Raw genomic sequence first — 27,407 nt, forward strand, 5'->3', positions numbered from 1 at the left:
AATATATTGTAGCACCATACCTATATAAGGCATATTTATACGTTTTATTTTTCAAAATACCAAACGGATCTTGCATTTGATCCATTCCTCATTTCGCTCAATTTAACACAGCCTTTCATGCTCGGATTCTGTGAGAACAGCACCATCTGGTGGCCTGAAATATGTACTACAGCGTCTCCAGCGCTTTCGAACGGCAATGTCCGTGGCTGTCTCCTTCTGATTGGTGGAGTTGGCCCAATAGCCGTAGTGCCACCGTCCTGACGTCAGAAAAGTGTTCAAATCTGGATCAGTCTTTATCAGATCCGTTGCAGCCCCTTTTTAAGAGATTTGGGTATGGAGGAAAATAGAGAGGGTTGTGTTTTCTGACTCTTGGTGAGTTCCCTGACACACCGGGGACACATGTTCATGTATAAAAGACGTACAAAGGTGCATTTTGCATGATAGGTCCCCTTTAAATAACTGTTTGGATGTGTTCCAGTCAGGCTTTCGTCCAAACCACAGCACTAAGACTGCTCTTGTAAAGGGTTCAATGACATCCACTTATGGTGCATTTGCACTGCAGGGCCTCGCACAGCTTAGTACGGTATAGCTAGGCCTTGGTAGGCCAGGCTCACTTTATGCTGCGTTTCCATTACAGTTTAGGAACTGGGGCAGTAACTATAGTAACGCAGTGTATCCGGAGCCGTGACGTCATCTTCAATGAGAAACACAAAACCAAAATATCAGCCGTTAGCTGTTAGCCCTCAGAGCTCACAGCTCCTCATATCTGTTCAGAAACTAGACAGAAGTTAAACAAGAACAAACCACAGACTGTCTGTGTCATGGCGAATACAGTCGCTGGTTTATTTGTGTCTGTATAGTGTTAATTTCGTCAGCTATTTTTTTATTAAGTTTTAGTCTTAGTCCTGTGTTAAATTTCCTTTTTAGTTTTACTCATATTTAGTCACCTTCATCCTGTTTTTATTTAGTCAAGTTTTAGTCGACTAAAAGTCTGAGCATTTTAGTCATATTTTAGTCAAAGAAAACGAATTATTTTAGTCTACTTTTTGTCAATGAAAACTGTTGAGTCTTTTTTAGTCATCAGATTATATAGAACATTTCAGTCAAACTAGTCTAGCCAAAACCAATCATTTTTCATTTTAGTCTAATTTATTTCACAATAAGATTATATCTTGTCCTTATTTGATGAAAAACACAGGTTGATTAAGAAAGCAGCTTTTCAGAGAGTATCAGGTCAGGTTGTGGTGTTTTTACCAGCTGTGTTTTGGCCACATTGCTTCCCTTCTGATAAAACAATGCATTCACTTTTTTCCTCCGCCTCATGGTAGTGAACATGGGCTCAAATATCACATCGTTTCTTTCTCCCAAGCAGTGGTGGCTTTACACTTTTTCGTTGTCAGTCATTTTGACGGACAGGATTTTAACATTTCCGTCATAATCCATTATTACCCGTCGAGTGCACAATTTATCACTCACTTGCGCTGACGAACACTCATTTTCTTTTTGATAATTGTACCTGTTTTACAAATGCTATTAAAATACATTTTAGTCAAATAAGTCTCATTGTACTTCATTTATTAGACATTTGTAGGACATTACATACCGAATTCGAGATGGCACGCCATATTGGCCAACAGCAGACAAGAAGCCTTCAAGAACAGTTGTAGCTCTGTTGTTGGGGGCACTACTTAAGTACACAATTAGCCTGGAGAATCCATCAATGCCACCATGAACAACAATCCTCCATCTGTGTGAAATATAACAGGATTCATTGGTTATTGAATTGGGGCCTCATGTCCAAATCACAGTTGATAAAGGCACATCTTGTTCATTAAGCTATGTTAGGAATAGGGTTGGAGGGGTATGGTTGTGGCAGGTTGGGTGATAACGTTGGATATTGCAATAGCAACATGTCCTGCAATATCACAAAACATTATTGCCATTGCAATATCCAACATTATCGTACATTGCATGTTAACCTTCTTTAAGTTAAAAAAAGTTTGTACATAAATAAGCAAATTCAATGGCTTAATTTACTTTACCAAGGCAAGCAGATTTGTCAGCTGGGTGAACAACATTTATATTTTAAAGTACCTTTTTCCAACATCTAACCTCTCATCTCTACTAAAGATGGAATCACACAAGGTGCTAAAATGTTGGTTTCCGGTAGGCTAATCTCCGTAAAAGGACTTTACCAAGGGGTCCTGAGATTGTTAGTAGGCTAAAACTGATTTGACCACCTCAGGTGCTAATACAGTGCCCTAACAGAGTAAATATGAAGAGGAAACATGTGATTTCATGTGAACATGTGAACATATGATTTCATGGTACTGTTTGGAATTGAGACATATTCTGGATCATGTTCATACCTTTGAAAATGCTTATAAATAATTTTGTATGTCAAAGCTTACACACATGTGTTAAAATACATCATGGATGTCCCAACTAAGGGTCAGTGTGGGTGCATTTCAACCAAGCAGAGAAACACCCGATTCCAGTGCGCCAACTGGTTGTGAGTTCATGTGTCACTGCTTTGTTGGAACACATTCACACCAACCCTTTGCGGATCAAATTGGACACCACTGACATTATGGTATTATCAGAAGAGCTCATATTTAGCTAGGATGTATGTGGTAGAGGGCTTGCCCCCATGCAAGGACTGTACCTTTAGTAGCATCTAATTGTGTTTTTGTTTGAAATTCAAACTCAATTATTATCTAATGAGTAGACAAGGAGTTCAATTCCTATCCTCAACTAACTAACATACAGAACCCTCATTGTTATATTTTGTATTCAAAAAGGATAAAGGCATCTTTAAGTATTAATGACCTGGCCATATATCTTTTAATGTTACTTTTTCCTCAGCCTTCAAATTGGTCTCACACTCAATACTTCCAAGGGTGCAATGTCTGTAGATAGGCCTACTTATTTCAGCAATCACACCTTCACCTCTGCTTTCTCACATGATGTTACTATTTAGTGATTTCAGGTGGTGTGGTACAGGCTTGGAACAAAGAACTGCAGGACTGCAGCACTTGAGTACAGGAGTTCAAGAGCAGTGGCCTACTAGAGTATGATGGACACAGCTCAAAAAGCAGCAGGAAAAACGGACCTGATCAGCTTGTGATTACCGTCTATATGCCATAGACTATTTGGTGCAGGAACATTGTACTGACAACGCCTTGTAGTCTGGAGGGTTAACCTTCGCATCAAGATTGCTCCTGGATCCACTCTCTGCACTCCTTACTCGATGCCCTGATTGAAAAAGGAGATTTATTTGTTTATTCAAATTGGCGACTGGCTAAACCCACGTCATTTGGAATTGGGTTGAACATTGAGGTTAAACAAAAACTGTTAATTTTTACTTTGAATGTGTATGCCTCTGGACCGTAGATGTCCCAGCATCATTTTATATCCAGCATTCGGATTAGTGCGCTGAATCTCCATCACCAAGGCATCTACATCGTCATCGTTAATTGAAGAGTATAGGTCTGATTTTCTACAGTAGAAAAACATAAAACATATATATGTGTAATGTCACTTCAATTATATATTTATTACATAAGCGACAGCAACGTTAGTTAGGTGTAACAGTTAGCATGAACACAACTCCAGTTATCTTAACATTAATTTATACAGTGGCTGCAACTTCACGTGTATCAGGAAACATCTCTGACTTTAGTCATTTTTGATGAATAAACAAAAACCGCAATTTCACGATACAAACAGATTTCGGTGTAACAATAGTCATATCTGACAGAGCAGCTGTTAATAATAACTGACCTAACTTGTGTGCAACGTCAACATAAACGTTTTGGCTAACGTTGACGAACATCCACCAGTCTAACATATATACTCCATTTCAACCATCTCTTCGTATCATATTGCTACACAATACTAAATAATTGTTTGTCAATCATGTTTTAATTTTGTTAACTGTATTATACACGTTTTTGCCCAGCAGTGTCGTCCATAGAAATAAAATATGAGTAGAACGGACATTCCCATTCAAATCAACGTAGCAGGATAATGGTTGTATTATATTTTAAGATAATGCAGGATGGTCAGAGCGGCGGCCATTTGTATGTGTACCGTTGCCATAGTGACAGTTGTAGCGGGCTGACCATATAAATAGAATATGAGTATAGTAGTATACTCGTATTCTATTTCTATGGGCTCGTTATTTGTATGACGTTAGCTAGATAGAGCAATAATTTGATTTTACGTTAGCTCAAGTAATTCACCTTAGGCCTTCTTCGACCGATCTCCTCTGAATTGTGCGGGATGACACACCAAACAGATCCGCGATTTCTCGGGTTGATAGACCGGACAGCACATAGGTAGCGAGCATATCGCATGGAATATCCAGAGGCGGGCGTCCTGCACCTATGCTTGAACCAACTTCTTGGACATCTTCCACACGAACACGGTGCTCAATCAGTGTCAAAGTATTTAAAACTTCGTCATCCGTGTCGATATCTCGAAGAGCGCTTATCCGCCCGAGTACTTCGATAAAGTCTTCAATATGGGCCAACACAGTATCTGTTGGTAAACCGTGTTGATCAATTTGATCTGCTAAGGATAGCATAGCATCTTGGAGCCCACCGACGTCTTCCATGTTGTCTGCCCCGCCTTATTTTCATTTAGTAGTTATTATATAGTTTATAAAAAATGTTTAAGTCCTTCTCCTCCATTTTCTTCCTCTTCTCCAGTAGTAAGTGTTGTGGTGTTGTTGCTTTGGTCTGGGTCTCTGGATCTGTGAGCTAACCACGCCCCGTTCATTTGCATATAAGGAATGGAAATGTCTCATCATGAAATGTCTCATCATGAAATACAAGTCACCTGAAATAAATAAATGCGTCATTATGAAATACAAGTCATCTGAAATAAATAAATATGTCATTATGAAATACAATTCTCTTGAAATAAATAAATGTGTCATTATGAAATACAATACTCTTGAAATAAATAAATGTCTCATCATGAAATACAAGTCACCTGAAATAAATAAATGCGTCATTATGAAATACAAGTCACCTGAAATAAATAAATGCGTCATTATGAAATACAAGTCATCTGAAATAAATAAATGCGTCATTATGAAATACAAGTCATCTGAAATAAATAAATGCGTCATTATGAAATACAAGTCATCTGAAATAAATAAATGCGTCATTATGAAATACAAGTCATCTGAAATAAATAAATGCGTCATTATGAAATACAAGTCATCTGAAATAAATAAATGCGTCATTATGAAATACAAGTCACCTGAAATAAATAAATGTCTCATCATGAAATACAAGTCATCTGAAATAAATAAATGCGTCATTATGAAATACAAGTCATCTGAAATAAATAAATGCGTCATTATGAAATACAAGTCATCTGAAATAAATAAATGCGTCATTATGAAATACAAGTCACCTGAAATAAATAAATGCGTCATTATGAAATACAATACTCTTGAAATAAATAAATATGTCATTATGAAATACGATTCTCTTGAAATAAATAAATGTGTCATTATGAAATAAAAGTCTCTTGAAATAAATGTCTCATTATGAAATAAAAGTCCCATGAAATAAATAAATGTGTATTTAAATGTACATGTATACATATTTATTGCCTCATTTATTTATTTCATAATTTATTTCATAGGCATATTTATATATATATATATGTATTTATTTAATTATTGATGTATTTATTTATTTATTTAATTTTGGCTTAAATGGCATTCCATAGAAAACACTCCTGCTGTGACACAATCATTTCCCAGTTTAAGATAAATCATTATTTAAATAAAGTATATCTATTTATCTAATGAGCTAAACCGTCGCTTAGTTTAGCTGCTAACTGAAAAACACCATTCATATCAATGGGAAAAATGCTACGTCACGGTGAATGGAGATGCTAATAAGCTAGTTAGTATATTTAAAACCATATCTATGGTAAAGAGCACCAACACAACAACTCAAACTGTCTTAAAGACAACTGGTGTAATAAATAACTAACATAAAGTCAGCTGAGCATTACAAATCAACTGTTACTCCCCAGAGCCGAACTGGAATAATAACTTTAGCTGTTAGCCGATGGCTTTTAGACTTTATTTAAAGATAGTTTGAGACTATTTTTGGCTCACATTTTAAGTTTTTTTGTGAGTTTCTTTCTTCCAAGATTACAGCTGTTGTGTTGAATAAGATAACTTCTGATTCGTGATTAACTGTAAACTAAGCTAACAGGTGTAAATACACTTAATGAAACCTCTGCAGGTGTTTAATCCACTCACTTAGTCTTCGTGTCTCGGTTTTTGGCAGATTGCAAAGAACTTTAACGGTGCATCTTCTTCGTCTTCTCTTGTTTTTGGCGGATTGCAAAGAACTTTAAAGGTGCATACCGCCACCTACTGTACTATTAGGCTTTTAGCACCATACGCTGTTAGAGCCGTTAGCTGTTACCACTCACTGTAAGGCCTGTTAGCGCCCTTAGCTGCTAACTCCGTTGACTAATAGCAACATTAACTGCTTGCACCCTTAGCGGGTAGCACAGCACTGTTAGCTGTCAGTACCATTAGCGGCTAGCACCGTTAGCTGTCAGCACCATTAGCTATTAGCCCGTTAGCTGCTAGCACCGTTAGCTGTTTGTCCCGTTAGCCGCTAGCACCTTTAGCTGTTAGTCCCGTTAGCTGCTAGCACCGTTAGCTGTTAGCCCCGTTAGTTCGCTGCTAGCAGTGTTAGCTGTCAGCCTCCTGGCTGTTAACACCGTTAGCTGTTAGACATGTTTGGTGTCTTAATGTTAAGCTGTTAGCTGCTAGCTTCCAGCTGAGCGACCAACACAGTGAGAGTCCTGTGAAGTCTAATCAATCCAATATACTTTTTGATTTGGGAATCTTTTAAAAACTCATCACACATTCTAAAATTAGCTAGTCCTAAAGGGTTTTAAGTCAACTGTTCCCTCGCAGGCCTAGTTGAGTAAATAGCAGTATTACATGTTCAGTTTCATACAGAATGCATTTGCTAATATTCAGTATTAAAGGGTAGTGGGTTTAAGGAACCAACAGTTTGTTCATTGTTTACAAAGATCATAAGAAATGGTTTTAAAAGCTTTTAAACAATTGTTCACGAGTCATTTAAACTCATAATAATATTATACTGTGATATTTTTTAATGTTACAAGTCTCGTTCTGTCTAAATCCCAAATAAATGTACTTTAATGTGATGTAAAAGCACCACATCTAAAGAGAAAAGCACTTTACAGTTGATAAATGATCTCTAAATGTGAACTTTCCATGTTTTCCCCCTTGTTTAAAACACTCCTACTGTAAACTCCATGTGAAGAATCAAAATCAGTGTTAAAATAAATTCAGATGATCTAAAAACTCTTCTTTTCCCACACATTCATCCACACATTTCATCTCCCATTAATCACACCTGACGCCGAGTCTTTTGAAAAAGCCTGGTGATGGTTTATTCATTTTAATCACTACAGAATACATTTCAGGTGCAACACATGCCACATGTATAAAAGAATACAGTCACTTGTATTATGATTTTTCCATATTTGATATAAACATTTACGAGACAAAGACTCGGACACAGTGACCGGACTGAAATGTCTTAAATAATACAAATATATATCGAGGGACGGTGAAAATCCTCCGCAGGCAGACTCTCGGTCCACGCCTGCAGAAAAAGACTGAATATGGGGAAGCAAAGAACTTTTGAAAGAGTATTTCTGAATGAAACCTCCGCCTCTTTCAAGAGCTTCATGGTCTCCTCTCTCGAGGGTCCTGCGTCTTGAATGATTGTTGCAAACAGAATAGATTAGAAGACTTTTCAATCAAAAGTTTCTCCCTTTTTACAAAACAGTTTTCAGGAATGCAGTGTGTCCAGTAAACATATAGGAGGTCTTTTTCCTCCATCTTTTATTTCTTTTTGCTGCATTGGAAGTGGAGTCGAGCTCCCAGCAAGAAAGGGTTTTTCTTTTCTTTCTGTAAACATGTTGATATGTACTGAGTTAACTTTACTGAAGTCCATGGGCGTAATTTCCACTGGGGACAGGGGGGACATGTCCCCCCAACTTTTCAAAATCCCGTTTGTGTCCCCCCGACTTTTCAATTTTTTTTTCAATTTTTTTTTTTTACGCAAGGGGTCATCGTCACGGAGGAGCGTCTGTGTGTGTGTGTGTGTGTGTGTGTGTGTGTGTGTGTGTGTGTGTGTGTGTGTGTGTGTGTGTGTGTGTGTGTGTGTGTGTGTGTGTGTGTGTGTGTGTGTTGCAGGAGCGCATTTTGTGTGAGAGAGAGAGAGAGACAGAGAGAGACAGGGAGAGACAGGGAGAGAGAGAGACAGGGAGAGACAGGGAGAGACAGAGAGAGAGAGAGAGAGAGTTACGGGGGTTGTTGTTAGCATCTGGTGCTAGCTCGGAGATTAGATTATAAGCTGTTTCAACAATAAGGAGAGGGAGAGTCCTCTCCGGTCGGACTGAGAGGCTGAGGTAACATCAGCTCAGGGAGCTAAAGGACTCTGAGTGATTGTAAACTTTAGTTATCTCAGTGGGTCTCAAACGGTTTGGTCGAAACAAATATTTCCATCTATTTAATATAGTTGTTCAAAATAAGTTCAAAAGTAATTCCAATGTCAGTAAAAAATTAAAAACACAGTTTGAAAGGGAAGTGATTAGTAAAATATGCATAAATAAAAAGAAAGAATGCAGACTAAGATAAAGATAGGAGAGAGGAGTATATCAATGATGTGTTATTGGTTGTGAGCATATTCTAATGGTTTTTGGAGTATTGAAATATATACAGGTCTGTTTCATATGAGTGTTGAGAGCTTTATCCATAAATCTCTTAATGTGTGCACCAGATTGATGCCTTTAACTTCAATTTAAAAAAACAAATCTTACCGAGGGTGCATGCCCCCGGACCCCCCTATAGGATGTGAGGTCATCACAAATAAAACAGGTTCATGGATAGATAAGTTTGCACACTCATTATACACACTACACATTTTTCTTGGATTAGTTAACACCATAGTCCCTAATATATATTTGTAGAAAGGCAGGAAATGGAATTAAATCGAGAACAATGTTTCATTGCGGAGGACCCCCCGTTTTGTGTCCCCCCCCCCACTTCTCAAACCAAAGTTACACCCTTGCTGAAGTCTATCAAACAAGCAGCCTGGGAAAAAACAAGAAGCCAATTTTAGGAGTGATTTCATAATGCACGAGTTCTGCATTTTAGCATCTCTTGATTCAGCGGCAGCAGTACGAGGAAATGATCATGAAGAAGGAAAAACTGCTCCATCAATATATATATTTCTGCCAACATAAGTCACTGAAGCTTAAAAAAATATAACATTTACAAGGATGGAATATGAGACGATGGGCTCCTGGGCACAGACCTGTTGTTTGTCTTTGCATCTCTTTGTAGTCATTGTGAGTCTCTTTGTAGTCACTGTGAGTCTCTTTGTAGTCATTGTGAGTCTCTTTGTAGTCACTGTGAGTCTCTTTGTAGTCATTGTGAGTCTCTTTGTAGTCATTGAGAGTCTCTTTGTAGTCATTGTGAGTCTCTTTGTAGTCACGTTAAGTCTCTTTGTAGTCATTGTGAGTCTCTTTGTAGTCATTGTGAGTCTCTTTGTAGTCATTGTGAGTCTCTTTGTAGTCATTGCGAGTCTCTTTGTAGTCATTGCGAGTCTCTTTGTAGTCACTTGAAGTCTCTTTGTAGTCACTTTAAGTCTCTTTGTAGTCATTGTGAGTCTCTTTGTAGTCATTGTGAGTCTCTTTGTAGTCACTTTAAGTCAATTTGAAGTCTCTGTAGTCGTTTTACATGTCTTTGTAGTCATTTTTCATATATTTTCAATCATTTTGTCTCTCTTTGTAGTCTGTGGGTCTCTCTTTGTAGTCTGTGGGTCTCTCTTTGAAGTCTGTGGGTCTCTCTTTGAAGTCATCTTGTGAATCTCTTTTAGTTGCTTTGTCTATTTGTAGTCATTCATTGTATCTTTGCAATCATTTAGTGTATTTTTCAAGTCCTTTTGGTTTTGCTGTACTTGTTTTACGTCTCTTTGCAGTCGTTTGTGTCACTTTCTAGTTGAGTCGCTTTTCTGGTCATTTTGCATCTGCTTGCAGTAGCTCTGTCCCTTTGTTGTCATTCGTTGTATGGTTGCAATAATTGTATGTCTCTTTTTAGTTGATTTGTGTCTCTTTCTTGTCGTTTTACTCTTTTTGTATTCACTTCACATCTGTAAGCAGTCAATTGTTTCTGTTAATGTCTCTTTGTGGTCGATTTCCGTCTGTTTGAGGTCATATTTGCGAGTTGCCCCTGCTTTCTGTGCCCGGGAGACCCCGCTCAGTAATCCCTCTGTGTGTGTGTTTTAATGTGAAACTCTTAACCCACATCTGTAATCCTTCCGTAAACTGAACGCGTACAGGTGTTTCCGGATGGAGAAAGCGTGCTCCCACGTTACTGGAGGTGAACAAACGCTGTGATGGTCACATACTGTACATCCCATGCAACAATACTAAATGAATCCATAGGGTTTCTCTTTTATAACCACCTAAAGATGCAAAAGGTAAGAGATTCATATTTTTCTGACACATATTATATGCATGCAAAGAACCTACTCTTCCTGGTTCCACCGTGTGAAAACAGCCTCTCTATTCTCCACGTCTGGATAGTAGAGACAGTTACAATTATCATAGGAGTTATTGTTTAGTTAGTATAATGTAAAGCGTACAGCGGCAGCAGCGGTGAACACTGGGGTTTTCCTAAACACTGCAGGAACATCACGCAGTGCTCCACTCATTTACAAGCTACATGTTTGAGGGGTTTTACTGTGCACAAATCACGGGTTTGGAGATAGAAACGTATGATATCTTTATAGCTATATTCAAAATGATTCAGCTTTGACATTCTCATGCATACAACCACAAGAAGCGAGTCCATTGAAAAGTAGTCCAAGCATTGTTTTTTGTGTGTTTTCCTGTGGGGATGGCAGAGAACCTAAAGACATTAAAACATGTGCTGCAGTCCAGAGAGTGTGTTTACAGAGGGAGGGGAAGGAGAAGAGTGTGAACGGGTGAAGATGGAGGTCTCACTTCTGCATGTCACACTGCAGCAGAAGAACGATGGACGGGTCGCTCTTCGCCGCCTCCTTGAACTCGTCCAACGAGATCTGGTCGTCGTTGTTTTTATCCATCTTTCCGAAGATCTTGTCCACCCTCTGCTGCGGTGTCAGGCCGTCCTCGTTCATCTTCATCATGATCACCGTGCCCACCATCTTGTAGATTGCCTGTTGGGATTACTGATTTAGATATTTCACTATGAACACCAAACATAACTGATGAGGAAAAAAGCTGATGATGCATTGTGGACCTTTGAAGGAGACAGCTCTTTGAATGACCCTGATGAGTGTTATATTCTGCTCTGTTTAAGCTAGCTCATGCAGAAGCACTTAATCTGGTTGGGTTTATAGGTAGGAGATGTACCTGCAGGATTGAGCACACACTCCTAAATATACCCACGTTATATAGTATGTAGTATGCAGAACAGGCTTCAAGTTCATGCCTCTATAAGGGCACTTAGAATGAAGATTGAGCCGAAGTCTCAACAAAGACAGAAAGCACTGCGGCATAACTTCAGTTTTTATATTTAAAGGCTTTTTCGTAGAGGTTGTATTCTATGGTAACGAATCTGTGTCTCCATTCAAAGCAGGTGTGCAGGGTTCTGTTATTGGTCCCCTGATAAGTTTACCCCCCCCCGCCCTCACCTCGATGATCTCCAGCATCTCCACCCGGGTGATCTTGCCGTCTCCGTCCAGGTCGTACATGTTGAAGGCCCAGTTGAGTTTCTGCTCGAAGCTGCCGCGGGACGTGATGGACAGAGCGCAGATGAACTCTCTGAAGTCGATGGTCCCGTCTCCGTTCTTATCGAAGGTCCTGAAGGCGTGCTGGGCGAACTTTGAGGCGTCGCCGTACGGGAAGAACTGCAAAGGTAGGAGGGACATGTTTTACATTTAACAACCAGATTACTGGAACTCAAAGTTCTGCCATATGGATGGATGGATAGATGGGACTGAATTTTTAAATGGATAGATGGAAGGATAAATGGACGGGTGACCCACCTTGACGTAGAACAACTGGAACCAGTCAAATGTTGCCTGTTGTTGGGGCAGTTTCTCAAGAAGCCTTTGACTGGATGGATGGGTGGTTTAATAAATATATGAATGGATGACCCACCTTGACGTAGATCTTCTGGAGCTAGTCAAGGTTCAACCTGATGGTGGCTCAGTCCTTCAGGAATCTTTGTGTTAGAGAATATTTCTGTCCTTACTCCTAAGAGTCTAACCTTTTCTGTGTGTTGACGTTTTATGACCAACCCTGAGTCTGTTATCTGTCTTAAGGAATGGGAGGCTTCAGCTATTGTTGATATTACAAGTTTTATGACCGGGCAACTATCGGTCACAGAGGGTTTTATGACTGCGAGAACGCTGGCTTCTAAGCACCACAGACACGTGATTCAGTGTCTCCAGATGTTGGGGCTATCTCCAGTGCTCCATGTTGATTAACTCTCTGTAAGCTAGTTAAAAGGTCTATCGAGAGAGAGGCTATTCAGAATTGATGTGGCAACCCACCCGTGCAGTCAGAACCTCTGGCTGCTGTGACTTGTGATGTGAAATTCTCCGGCCGATACTTGTAATAAACCACCAATGTTTGACATCAAAGCTCCAGCTCTCCTTGTGTCTCTCTGAGTCCTGACTCTCCATTGCTGCAGAAGTTTCCCTTACACTTTGTATGAATGACTGAATGGAAAAATGAATGAATGGATAAATGATCCACCTTTTATCTGTTGTATTGTGTTGCACTGTTGGAGGAGCCTGTGACATAAGATTTTCACTGTCATAACTACACTATGTACGAATGACAATAAAAGCCTTGAATCTTGACGTAGAACAACTGGTTTCAGTCAAAGTGTGCCTGTTGTTGGGGCAGTTTCTCAGGAAATCCTTTGACCGGATGGAAGGATCGATGGATGAATACATGACTGAGTGGATGATTCACTGACTAACTGAATCAATGACTGGATATATAAATAGACTAATGGGTGACCCACCTTGACGTAGAGCTGCTGGAACTCGTCGAGGTTCAGCCGGCCGGTGGGACAGTCCTTCAGGAAGCCTTTGTACCACTGCTTCAGCTCGTGCTCGTTGAACTCCGTGTTCTTCACCAGGTCCTCCATCACCTCCGGAGTGAGCTTGCTGTTCTGCTTCCCCATGATCCTGCAACCACACCAGAGCAATGCGTTCATTAAATGTCTCCTATCATCCTCTTCTTCATCAATATATCACAGGTCTCAGATATATACAGAGCCTGTCTCTGATTGGCTGAAACACCAAACAGATCATTGCAGCATTACCCATACAGGGCGGTGGTGGCGAAGTCCATAGGGACTTGGCTTGGCAACTGGAAGGTCACCAGTTCAAGTCCCGGAAAGACCAAGTGCTACCGAGGTGTCCCTGAGCAAGGCACCGTTCCCTACACTGCTCCCCGGGCGCTGTACATAATGGCAGCGCACTGCTCCTAACACTAGGATGGGTCAAGTGCAGAGAAACTGTTTCGTTACATAGTACCTGTACTATGTTGAATCTTCAATCTTCAATAATCCCCTCTGTTTCAGCCCTGTTTCCAAAGTGCTGATTCTCTGTCTGTTACTTTAGATGAAAATAAGGAGCCCCTCTTTGTTCCTGAAACTTTCAGAGTCTCTTTCCACAGAGGGGACACATGTTGATGTAGAAGAGACATGAAGAAGAGGGGACACATGTTGATGTAGAAGAGACATGAAGAAGAGGGGACACATGTTGATTTAGAAGAGACATGGAGAAGAGGGGACACATGTTGATGTAGAAGAGACATGGAGAAGAGGGGACACATGTTGATGTAGAAAAGACATGAAGAAGAGGGGACACATGTTGATTTAGAAGAGACATGGAGAAGAGGGGACACATGTTGATGTAGAAGAGACATGAAGAAGAGGGGACACATGTTGATGTAGAAGAGACATGGAGAAGAGGGGACACATGTTGATGTAGAAGAGACATGAAGAAGAGGGGACACATGTTGATGTAGAAGAGACATGGAGAAGAGGGGACACATGTTGATGTAGAAGAGACATGAAGAAGAGGGGACACATGTTGATGTAGAAGAGACATGAAGAAGAGGGGACACATGTTGATGTAGAAGAGACATGAAGAAGAGGGGACACATGTTGATGTAGAAGAGACATGAAGAAGAGGGGACACATGTTGATGTAGAAGAGACATGGAGAAGAGGGGACACATGTTGATGTAGAGGAGACATGAAGAAGAGGGGACACATGTTGATGTAGAAGAGACATGAAGAAGAGGAGACACATGTTGATGTAGAAGAGACATGGAGAAGAGGGGACACATGTTGATGTAGAAGAGACATGGAGAAAAGGGGACACATGTTGATGTAGAAGAGACATGAAGAAGAGGAGACACATGTTGATGTAGAAGAGACATGGAGAAGAGGGGACACATGTTGATGTAGAAGAGACTTTGATTTTGAGCTGAGTCTTTCTTTGAATGGAGATTTTAAACCTCAGTGCTGCAGCTAAAGATTGTTTTCATGATATTATATTTGAAACTGAAAGATTTCATAAAGCATGAGAAAAACCAGAACGTATTCACATTTTAGGAGCTCTTAAAAAAGCCCTCAAACAGATAAATTGGTTATCAAGATATTGGGGGATTTATTAGTTGAGGAATATAGATAAATCTTTGCAGGTGTATTTAAGATATTATCCACACAGTAGGTATGCAACACTTCATGAACATACCTGTATCAGGTCTGCAGCTGAATATCATTTTCATTACAGATTATTTTTCTAGATTACTGGTTTATTGTCTAAAAATCCAGAATATATTTAAACTGTTTCACTCGAGGGAACACAGGGACTTTAGCCTCTGCAGACCATTTACATGCACTAAAACCTATAGAACACGCTATAGGAAAGGGAACACCACAGACAGCAGAATTAGGGATCCTATAAACAGCTATTTCAACTTCAAACCGCAGCACCCAGAGTAAATATGAGGCTTTCTTTTGGAGTTGTGTAAGTCAGCAGTGAATACTTCCCGCTGCTCTGGTTCTATTTCTGTCTCCGACCCGGATCCTGTGAAAGATCAGTTCATCGATCAATCGATCGCTCAGATCAGGTTACTGCAAACAAACACAACAAACCTTCGTATGTTGTGTTTGTTGGCAGACAGGTAAACATACCAGGCTCAGCACAAACATACGGTGGGATTTCTTTTACCATATATGTAGAAAAATGTGGTCTCTCTTCCACTTAAAATGCCTTGTAGATTCACTTCCAACTAATATCACAATCACAATGATTCCAACACAAGGCCTTTAAAAGATAAATCAAATCATTGGAGGAAAATGTATTATATATATTATTTGTGTACAGACTCAGTGTACTCAAATCTCTTCCATCAGGAGAAATACGCAGCCGTTTCAGAAAGGATGCAGATATAAAAACCCAAAGGTTCCACATGAAGAAACATCTCCAGCAACTTGACAACACATGCAGCGTTTAGAGAACATCCAGCAACTTGAGGAGACATGCACAGCGTTTACTGAAAGCTGCAGAAACCAAACGCTGAAGAAGCTCAAACACAACGGAGACCAGGGGACACTATAGAGTGACGCACACAGCTGGGAGACCAGGGGACACTAAAGAGTGACGCACACAGCTGGAGACCAGGGGACACTAAAGAGTGACGCACACAGCTGGGAGAGCAGGGGACCCTAAAGAGTGACGCACACAGCTGGGAGAGCAGGGGACCCTAAAGAGTAACGCACACAGCTGGGAGAGCAGGGGACCCTAAAGAGTGACGCACACAGCTGGGAGAGCAGGGGACACTAAAGAGTGACGCACACAGCTGGGAGACCACGGGACACTAAAGAGTGATGCACACAGCTGGAGACCAGGGGACACTAAAGAGTAACGCACACAGCTGGGAGACCAGGGGACACTAAAGAGTGACGCACACAGCTGGGAGACCAGGGGACACTAAAGAGTGACGCACACAGCTGGGAGACCAGGGGACACTAAAGAGTGACGCACACAGCTGGGAGACCAGGGGACACTAAAGAGTACACCTCTGGGTGAAGCCTCCACTCCCCCGGTGGAGGCTTGTACCGTGAGAGGAAATCTGCGACCTGATTCAGGTCTCCTGGCAGAAAGACTGCCCGCAGACTGGCACGGCGGGGGAGCGCCCAATGCAAGAGGCTCTGTGAAACCCGGAGCAGCTGTGTGGACCTGGTGCCCTCGTGGTGGTTGATTTGGGCAACGGCGGACATGTTGTCCAAACGAACGAGCACATGCCTGCCCGCCAGTTGGGGTAAAAAGTGCATGAGTGCGAGCAACACAGCCCGAAGCTCCAGCACATTGATATGGCGTGCCCCTTCCTGGGCAGACGACTGACCCTGAACAGTCCTGCCCTGCCACGTGGCACCCCACCCCGAGAGACACGCATCCACAGTGACAGTCTCCCGGCGGAATGGGATGGCGCCCATGGGCACACCCATCAGAAGATAGGCCCTGTCCCTCCAGCGGGACAGAGAGTGGAGGCACCGCTGAGACACCCTGACTCTCCTGTGCCTGTGCCAGTTGGCGTCCAAGTGAAGGCTGTTCAGTCAACTCTGCATGGGGCGCAGTGACAGCAGGCCTAAGGGCACAACGGCTGAGGCAGCCGTCAGTCTGCTTAAGAGCCCGAGGAACTGGATGTAAGGCACCCTCTTGCCCAGTCTGAAGATGGGAAGATGGTGGGAAATGTTGTCCACACGACGAGGTGTCAGGTAGGCCCTCATGGCGACCGAGTCTAGGACCATCCCCAGGTAAGTGACCTGTTGGGAAGGGTCCAGGCAACTCTTCCTCGTGTTTACTGTTAGGCCCAACCGGGCTACGTGAGATAAGAGGCGCGCCGTATCCTGGGCCACTTGGGGCCGGGACGGCGAGCAAACCAGCCAGTCGTCTAGATACGGCAGGACCTTCACGCCCTGTGCCTGCAGGGGAGCGAGCGCTGCCGCAACGACCCTGGTGAACACCCTTGGAGAGAGGGAGAGACCAAAGGGAAGCACCCGGAACTGATAATGTCGGCCCTGAAAGGCAAACCTCAAGAACTTCCGGTGATTGGATGCCTTCAGGGCCTAGCCCCCCGGCCCCTGGAGCCCCTTGGGGGGCGCCGGTAAGGCTCTGAGGCACGAGGCCGCCATGAAGGCAGGCAACCTGGGGCACAAAAGTCATTGGGAGGCGGTTGAGTGGGCCGCTGGGACCTCTGCAGACCACCCCTGTAAGCCGGTGGCTGAGTGCGGCTGCTAGAGCGGCCCCTTGGCCTGCTGGGAGTGGGCACAGGTCTGCGAAGACCCGAGAGCTGCTGCCTGGTCCGCCTAGCTTGGGCTGCACGCTCCAGTGCCTCCAGGGCAGCTGACCCAAACAGCTCCCCTGGCTCGACTGGCACGCTACGGAGGACTCTCCTACATGTCTCCGTTAGCGGTGACTGGGCCAGCCAAACCTGGCGACAAATCTTTACCAGAAAGGACATCACTCGTCACAACTCCCTAGCCATTAGGGCAAAGGCCTGCAGTGATGCATCACTGAGGCCCAGCAAAGAAGGCTCGGCCGGAGCCTGCTGCAGAGAGGTGGAGACAGCCAGCATTAGATGGGAGAGGGAGTTCCTGATACGACCCATGCGTGCAGCTGCGTCGTAGGCCTCACAGAGCTGTTCGTGTGTGACCCTGCACTGAGGCCGAGGGCACCTGACCTCAGGCCTTAGAGCCTCATCAGAAGCCAAAATCAGGGAGGCCGTACGAATAATGGCCGCCATGGAGTCGTCCTTCACGCCCTGCAGAGAACCCTGAGCAGAGGAAAGGGAAGCCTCCTCGAGCGGGACCTCGTCCTCCACCTCTTCATTGGAGAGGTTAGCCGAAGCCGCTAGCGACAAGGCATCCTCATACAGAGGTGCGGCAACCAAAGGAGGGGCGGCAACCGAAGGGGGGGCACGCGGCACACTAGCAGCCCTGGCTGAAGGGCCAAGAGGAGCAACTTCATCGTGTCCATGTTGGCAGCTAGCTGATCCACTTTAGAGGACAGCCTGTTTCTAGTCCTCCTATTGGGGGGTGCACCCATAGCCATGGCTCCCTCAAGTCGCTGGGAACGGCCGAACTGATCTGGAGGAGGATGTGACAAGGAGAAGTGTCCGTTGGCTGCTGCCAGACGTTCTACCTCATTGATTCTAGCCACTCTGAGCGCCCGAGGCATGCAGCTACAGTTCATGCAGGTTTAGATGCTTAGATGCTCGAGGCCGAGTCAGGAGGGGCAGCGGTCATGGCCGTCCTCGGGCTCAAGAGAAGCCATACAGACGCTACATGAATGAGCCATTCTGTAGGTAGCCAGATGCAGTGTAGCCGGGAGCGGGAACACAGCCTTCACCATCTACCTGCTGAACGGAAAGGGTAGAGCAATGCTGCTACTCGCTGAACAGAAAGAGGGATGTAATTACACCCACGTTACCGGGAGCGGGGGCGAGAACACTGCCTTCACTGGTTGAGTTAGAGACGAATGCCAGATGCAGCGTAACCAGGAGCGGATGCGGGAACACTGCCTTCACCAGCTACCTGCTGAACGGAAAGGGTAGAGCGGTGCTGCTACTCGCTGAACAGAAAGAGGGATGTAACTACACCCACGCTCCCGGCAGAGGGAGCGGGAGCACTGCCTTTACCTGGCTGGGTAAAATAAAGAAGCTTTAACACAAAGCTAAGACCAGAAACTGGCTTCTAAAGAAAAAAAGCACAAGAAACTCCAGTGCTTATCCCGGCGTCAGCCGATTGGCTGCAGCCGCTACTGCTAACTAGCCAAACAAGAAACACAGCTAAAGCCAGAAACTCAAAATGCTAATAATAGCTTGGCACAAGGCCGCGGTCAGAACAACTACAAAAGCACAGCAAGGGCAACTCCTGGGAGAGGGAGTGGAAACGCTGCCGTCACCAACCTGTCCGAACAAAGTCTCTGCGCAGCCACAGCTCCTGGAGGACGGGTAAGCCCGCGGCCCCGACTGGATGAGTCGCGAAGCTGCACGCAGCCAGCTGTTTGCAGAGAATCCTTGAACAAATGTTCCAACCGAACGAACGCTGTAGGCTACAAAGATGTAGCCACGGTACTCTTGCGTAGCGAGAAGATGAAAAGGAACAGATCCTCTGACGACACCGGCAGATAGAGCCGGTGTCACGTGGGTCACAGGTGACGTTGTTGTTATTGGTACTCGAGCTGCACATGCGCGCGATGGACATATCAGTGCTAAAGCACCGCCTCTGGCGGTCAGTAGGGACGAAATAGACCTACAATTCTACCCGTGATATACACTCATTATGTCAAGGCTAAGAACCAATCAGATTGCTTGATTTGACTTGTCTGTTTTGTAAATAGAGGATATACATATTTATACTTATTTGTATTATTGTATTCGGGATTGTTGGAAACGTTATTTCGATGAACAAACACACAGAACAATTGACATTAACGTTGACTTTGACTCAAAAGCTTAATAACTGTTGATTTGGTAAGTAAAGGTTGATAAAGCTGACAATGCTATGCAAAGTAATGGCAGATACTCTCTCTCGCATATACATAATACGGCAACCTGTATACTGTACATAAAATAACAATATTTACATCCACTGTTTTATACCATTTGGCCTCTAGAGGAAAGCTGAAAGTAAACAAAAAATCTTAAAGATAGTGTGCCTTAAATCTGCAAAAAATGATGGATATAGTGGAGGAGGTTATATATGATATAAAGCTGAGGGTTAGGCTAGGTTTCTTTTTCAGGAACGAGTCCTGTTTCTCGCTTGAGGCCAGGAAAAGGCTCTGTGACCTTTTGACCTGTGCTGGACTATGGTGATCTGATCTATATGAACGCACCTGCCCATTACCTGGTCCAGTGAGATGCTGCGTATCACAGCGCTCTGAGATGTGTGACAAACTGTAAAGCATTAACCCATCACTGTACCCTGTATGCAAGGGCTGGTCTGCCTTCACTAACTGTACGGAGGCTCAGTCACTGGTACATTTTTATATACAAAGCCATGTTAGGGAAACTTCCATCCTATATCTGCTCCCTGATCTCACGGTGAATTGTAAGTGGCTACTGCCTGAGATCGCATGCTGTAGTTTTATTAAGTGTGCCAATTGCTAGGGCTGTCTTAGGGAAGATAGATGCGTAGCTCCTCTGTCTTGGAATAGTCTGCAATTGAAATGGAAACTGAACAATCTGGTGCCACTAAATGTTTTTAAAGCTCGGTTGGATGCTACTCAATCGGAAGCTGTTGGTACCTGCTCATGTGGATAGTTATGTAAATTGTAATCCCTGTAATGATGCTGTAAGATGTCCTTTTGTTGTTCTGTTTATGTTTGTGTGTTTCATGTGGAACCTACTTGAGCAGGTCTCCTTTGAAAAAGAGATCAATGATCTCAATGATCCCATTGAGATGGACATTGACATTCATTTAAAACCTTTATTTATCCAGGTGTATCCACACCTGGATAAATAAAGGTTTTAAATGAAAATATAATATGCAATGTTCTGTATCTAATAACATGTTGAATCCAGTGTTGGGTTCTCTCTCTCTCTTTATTACCTCAGATTGTAAAGAAGTCTATGAGGAAATGTTCCTACTTCTCTCTCTCTATATTACCTCAGATTGTAAAGAAGTCTATGAGGAAATGTTCCTACTTCTCTCTCTCTATATTACCTCAGATTGTAAAGAAGTCTATGAGGAAATGTTCCTACTTCTCTCTCTCTATATTACCTCAGATTGTAAAGAAGTCTATGAGGAAATGTTCCTACTTCTCTCTCTCTATATTACCTCAGATTGTAAAGAAGTCTATGAGGAAATGTTCCTACTTCTCTCTCGCTCTTTATTACCTCAGATTGTAAAGAAGTCTATGAGGAAATGTTCCTACTTCTCTCTCTCTGTATGTATTACCTCAGATTGTAGAGAAGTCTATGAGGAAATGTTCCTACTTCTCTCTCTCTGTATTACCTCAGATTGTAAAGAAGTCTATGAGGAAATGTTCCTACTTCTCTCTCTCTGTATTACCTCAGATTGTAGAGAAGTCTATGAGGAAATGTTCCTACTTCTCTCTCTCTTTATTACCTCAGATTGTAGAGAAGTCTATGAGGAAATGTTCCTACTTCTCTCTCTCTGTATTACCTCAGATTGTAAAGAAGTCTATGAGGAAATGTTCCTACTTCTCTCTCTCTTTATTACCTCAGATTGTATAGAAGTCTATGAGGAAATGTTCGTACTTCTCTCTCTCTTTATTACCTCAGATTGTAGAGAAGTCTATGAGGAAATGTTCCTACTTCTCTCTCTCTGTATTACCTCAGATTGTAGAGAAGTCTATGAGGAAATGTTCCTACTTCTCTCTCTCTGTATTACCTCAGATTGTAAAGAAGTCTATGAGGAAATGTTCCTACTTCTCTCTCTCTCTTTATTACCTCAGATTGTATAGAAGTCTATGAGGAAATGTTCCTACTTCTCTCTCTCTGTATTACCTCAGATTGTAGAGAAGTCTATGAGGAAATGTTCCTACTTCTCTCTCTCTGTATTACCTCAGATTGTAGAGAAGTCTATGAGGAAATGTTCCTACTTCTCTCTCTCTTTATTACCTCAGATTGTATAGAAGTCTATGAGGAAATGTTCCTACTTCTCTCTCTCTGTATTACCTCAGATTGTAAAGGAGTCTATGAGGAAATGTTCCTACTTCTCTCTTTATTACCTCAGATTGTAGAGAAGTCTATGAGGAAATGTTCCTACTTCTCTCTCTCTGTATTACCTCAGATTGTAGAGAAGTCTATGAGGAAATGTTCCTACTTCTCTCTCTCTGTATTACCTCAGATTGTAGAGAAGTCTATGAGGAAATGTTCCTACTTCTCTCTCTCTTTATTACCTCAGATTGTATAGAAGTCTATGAGGAAATGTTCCTACTTCTCTCTCTCTGTATTACCTCAGATTGTAAAGAAGTCTATGAGGAAATGTTCCTACTTCTCTCTCTCTCTGTATTACCTCAGATTGTAGAGAAGTCTATGAGGAAATGTTCCTACTTCTCTCTCTCTGTATTACCTCAGATTGTAAAGAAGTCTATGAGGAAATGTTCCTACTTCTCTCTCTCTTTATTACCTCAGATTGTAGAGAAGTCTATGAGGAAATGTTCCTACTTCTCTCTCTCTGTATAACCTCAGATTGTAAAGGACTCTATGAGGAAATGTTCCTACTTCTCTCTCTCTTTATTACCTCAGATTGTATAGAAGTCTATGAGGAAATGTTCCTACTTCTCTCTCTCTTTATTACCTCAGATTGTATAGAAGTCTATGAGGAAATGTTCCTACTTCTCTGTCTTTTTATTACCTCAGATTGTATAGAAGTCTATGAGGAAATGTTCCTACTTCTCTCTCTCTGTATTACCTCAGATTGTAAAGAAGTCTATGAGGAAATGTTCCTACTTCTCTCTCTCTCTGTATTACCTCAGATTGTAGAGAAGTCTATGAGGAAATGTTCCTACTTCTCTCTCTCTGTATTACCTCAGATTGTAAAGAAGTCTATGAGGAAATGTTCCTACTTCTCTCTCTCTTTATTACCTCAGATTGTAGAGAAGTCTATGAGGAAATGTTCCTACTTCTCTCTCTCTGTATAACCTCAGATTGTAAAGGACTCTATGAGGAAATGTTCCTACTTCTCTCTCTCTTTATTACCTCAGATTGTATAGAAGTCTATGAGGAAATGTTCCTACTTCTCTCTCTCTTTATTACCTCAGATTGTAGAGAAGTCTATGAGGAAATGTTCCTACTTCTCTCTCTCTTTATTACCTCAGATTGTAGAGAAGTCTATGAGGAAATGTTCCTACTTCTCTCTCTCTCTTTATTACCTCAGATTGTAAAGAAGTCTATGAGGAAATGTTCCTACTTCTCTCTCTCTATATTACCTCAGATTGTAAAGAAGTCTATGAGGAAATGTTCCTACTTCTCTCTCTCTCTTTATTACCTCAGATTGTAAAGAAGTCTATGAGGAAATGTTCCTACTTCTCTCTCTCTTTATTACCTCAGATTGTATAGAAGTCTATGAGGAAATGTTCCTACTTCTCTCTCTCTGTATTACCTCAGATTGTAAAGAAGTCTATGAGGAAATGTTCCTACTTCTCTCTCTCTGTATTACCTCAGATTGTATAGAAGTCTATGAGGAAATGTTCCTACTTCTCTCTCTCTGTATTACCTCAGATTGTAGAGAAGTCTATGAGGAAATGTTCCTACTTCTCTCTCTCTGTATAACCTCAGATTGTAAAGGAGTCTATGAGGAAATGTTCCTACTTCTCTCTCTCTTTATTACCTCAGATTGTAAAGGAGTCTATGAGGAAATGTTCCTACTTCTCTCTCTCTTTATGTATTACCTCAAACAGCCCTAACAATCTGTATACATGGTGAATCTATCTTGTAATGGAGTGAGTGGAACATAATACATAATGTGTATTTAATAGCGTGTTTAATCCACTGTTGGGTAACCGCACACTGCTCTGCATTATGAGTCTCCTCGGCACCAGCAGCAGCCACATTATTAATTATTCACCCATGATGTGGCAGATGACATCAAATGGCCGAGAAATGCGTCAATCCTGCACACATGCGTATGAAAAAAAGATCTGTTTTCTGCACATGAGAACTGGTGTGATGCTGCTGCTGGAGAAACATCTGGATCTGCAGCAGCATCACATCAGGCCTCCACAACAACACGGAAAATGTGCGTTCAAATCAACGCAAAACACTGCGTGTGATGTGACTCTTCGCTCTACTCTCAAAGGGGAATATTGTACATTTTTTGGGAGATTTTTCCAACGCAAGACGTTTATTGACAAGCCCCCTCCCCAGAAAGAAATACAATACAAATCCCAGCACTCACATATTATTAAACCACATAAAAAAAATCAAAATCCTACCCAAAAAAATATATGTATATTTTCTAACTGGTATACGAAGCTATATCTGCTCACATCCTTCACAGGGTAAAGCACCGACTTATTTGGCATCTTCTGCGTGTAATGTGTCTCTCACTCTACTCTCAATGGGGAATATTGTACATTTTTGGGAGACGTATGGACAAGCCCCCTCCCCAAAAAAAAGAAAAAGGAAATCACAGCACTCTAAACGTTGGTTTATTTGGTTACTAGACCACATAAACACATACAAAATCCTACCCAAACAATTCAAATCAGAGTAGAATTATGATTTGTTAACTGATAACAAATTCGAAGCTGTATATTATCTGCTCTCATCCTTCATACCATGCACACAGGGTAGAGCACCGGCTTATTTGACAAATCCTGCGTGTAATGCATGTCAGAAACCCCCCCTGAGCAGCACGAGCAGTATTCATGTTGTGTTTGATGTGCAGAAGAGGCTGCAGTGAATGACCTTGAGACATTTTTTTTTTGAAGGATTGTGTTTCTTTGCACTGACAAACCGTGTGGCCATCGAGTAACTGCGGCGTCCCCCCCCCCCCGATAAACACCTCGCGATGCAAACAGGCCACAGGTTTTAATAATGGCCAACAGATGCTGCTTTATTCCAGTTTTGAGCAATGACATGCGAGTTAATGCTATTAAAGCTAAGCTGCCATGCTGCTGCATTCCGATGGAAACGACGCAGAGAGCGCGTTTTTTCCAGATGATCTCCATCCTAATGACATCTTCCTCTGCGCATCTATACCTTAAAAACAACATTTCATAACCGAGTAGATCTAAGAATTTATATATATATATATATATATATATATATATATAAAAAAAAACAGGACAGCTCCCTCGGTGCTGCTGCAGAAACACGTTGTATTAAAAAAAAAAAAGCCAATTAAAATGCGCAAATGTGCATGACATCTGCTCAAAAGCGCCTGTGTTTCCTCTTAAAGGATGCACAACTCGATGGCATTCATGCAAACGCGAGATACCCCGGTATGTAAGGCGACACATGAACACCAGCTGCTTGTATAATGTGAAAACACGACATGTCGGCCTCTCTGCAGGCGGGTCTTCTCACCTGATTTCTGCGCGTTCGGTGATTCTCAATGGATGAATGTGTGCTCCAGAAAAACCGAAAAAAGCCCCTTCCGATGGCGACGTGAGACCAAAAGGGGATTCTCTTATTCTCAACACTGCTGCTTATAAAAAACACAGTCTGCTAATGAAGTGTGTGGATCTTTCCCCGACGTTATTGTTCCAGATGCGGCGCAGCAGGGACCGATCCCACGCGCCAGTCTGATGCGTCTGCAGGAGCCGTGTGCAGCTTTCTGCTTCTGGAGCTCATTACATCATCAGGGAGGCCAATATTTGGGATTTATAACACCCTGATGGAGCTATTAAACAATCAGGAATTATATTAGGTGATGTGTTGTTATTTAAAAAGGTGTGATTTTTAAAGAAGAATAAAAAAAAAACATGCAAGGCTGGACAGAAAAAGCCCCAGTGGTGGAAAGTAGATTTACTCCTACTTGAGTATTCCCATTGTATGTTACTTCTCCACTATAACATAGATAAACATTGCATTTATATGAATGGCATTTTGTTCATGAAAGAAGATATACTAGATCAGATTCAGAAATCACACACAAAGGGACAGTGCAGATAAAAGGCTAAAGAAAAGAATATTTAAAGAAAAGGGAAGCAAACGTTCAAATAAATAATGGCAAAAAAGAAGCAGCAGCATCAGAGTTAGTGCACAACTATTTATGTAGAAGCTGAAAATAAACCCCCACCCAAACAATTATAATAACAAATAAGTGAACTTGCTGTAGCCCAGACCCTCGTGTCATGTCATCATCAGGGAGGACAACATTTGGGATTTGTAACACCCTGACGGAGTTATTAAACTATCAGGAATTATATTAGGTGATGTGTTGTCAGGGCCATCAGGCCAATCATGCAGGCTGGGTGGGGCCTCACCTAGCGGAGGGGGCCTCACCTTGCGGAGGGGGCCTCACCTGAGCTTTATTCTACTTTACGTCTCAGAGGGAAATATTTTACTTTTCTTGAGAAACTGAATTTATTTGCATTTTTTCCCCATGACCTCCCAAAAGAATAAAAAAAGAAAATCACAGTTACAGTTAAGAAAATATTTATTAAATAAAAAAATAAGTATATAAATATCCAAAAATAAAGAGATTTCAAATTGTAGTAGTAATAGTTTTGATTCACTAAATTCACTTTCTGACTAAATGTGGGAAATTCTTTTTACAGCTGTACTTCTTGTTGTTTCAAAACTACAGCTCTAAATCAATTCAATTATTTAATTAATCACATTATTCATTGTAATGCTGCAATACCTTAAAAAGCTGCATTCTCTCTAATATCCAGCAGGGGGCGAAATGTTCCTCTTTCTCTTTCTCTTTCTCACCTCAGATTTTAGAGAAGTCTCTGAGGAAATGCAGAAACTCCAAAGTAAAGTGACACTATAAAAACCCTCTGCGATGACTTGATTTCTTAATTTAATGTTCACATACAGTACAATATACACATGGTTCCTTTACAGACACAGACACAAAGCAAACATGAAATACATTACAGATAAGTTTAGCACCAGCAGACTCTAACGCCCTTAAGGCTCGGCTGCACCAACCGGGAAGCATTTCATAGATGTAGAGTTCAGCAACGCTACGGTTGAATTTCAGCAAATCCAGATTTAAAAATAAGAATGTAATTAAATGACGTTCTTATTTTTTAAGTTTTGGGGCAGCCACACAATTAATTAGAATAACAAATAACAGATTTAAATGTAATCTTATTTGGACAGAATAACAATAAATCCAGATTAATAATTTACATTTAAAAACACCTGATTTACAGTTTGTTTACAGGTCACCTATTATTTGACCCCTCTTCTCCATGTCTCTTCTACATCAACATGTGTCCCCTCTTTTTCATGTCTCTTCTACATCAACATGTGTCCCCTCTTCTTCATGTCTCTTCTACATCAACATGTGTCCCCTCTTCTCCATGTCTCTTCTACATCAACATGTGTCCCCTCTTCTTCATGTCTCTTCTACATCAACATGTGTCCCCTCTTCTTCATGTCTCTTCTACATCAACATGTGTCCCCTCTTCTTCATGTCTCTTCTACATCAACATGTGTCCCCTCTTCTTCATGTCTCTTCTACATCAACATGTGTCCCCTCTTCTTCATGTCTCTTCTACATCAACATGTGTCCCCTCTTCTTCATGTCTCTCAACATGTGTCCCCTCTTCTTCATGTCTCTTCTACATCAACATGTGTCCCCTC

At 41.9% G+C, this 27,407-nt stretch overlaps 1 protein-coding gene and 1 long non-coding RNA gene across 2 annotated transcripts; both read right to left on the reverse strand.

Moving 5' to 3' along the window:
* Positions 1–1,497: 1,497 nt before the first annotated feature.
* On the reverse strand, positions 1,498–4,895 carry LOC307013999. Its single transcript, XR_013801122.1, has 4 exons — positions 4,245–4,895; positions 3,366–3,499; positions 3,113–3,255; positions 1,498–1,747 (listed from the first exon to the last, which is right to left on the reverse strand). It is a non-coding gene; the product is annotated as an uncharacterized lncRNA (long non-coding RNA).
* Positions 4,896–7,462: 2,567 nt separating this feature from the next.
* vsnl1b (visinin-like 1b) lies at positions 7,463–25,425 on the reverse strand. Its single transcript, XM_079692307.1, has 4 exons — positions 25,173–25,425; positions 13,112–13,277; positions 11,769–11,984; positions 7,463–11,291 (listed from the first exon to the last, which is right to left on the reverse strand). Exons 2-4 carry the CDS (start codon positions 13,271–13,273, stop codon positions 11,094–11,096), a joined length of 576 nt encoding a protein of 191 aa, XP_079548433.1. The 5' UTR covers positions 13,274–13,277; positions 25,173–25,425; the 3' UTR covers positions 7,463–11,093.
* Between the last annotated feature and the right edge of the window lie 1,982 nt (positions 25,426–27,407).

Source organism: Notothenia rossii, assembly GCF_949606895.1.
Source record: "Notothenia rossii genome assembly, chromosome: 7".
Taxonomy (NCBI): domain Eukaryota; kingdom Metazoa; phylum Chordata; class Actinopteri; order Perciformes; family Nototheniidae; genus Notothenia; species Notothenia rossii.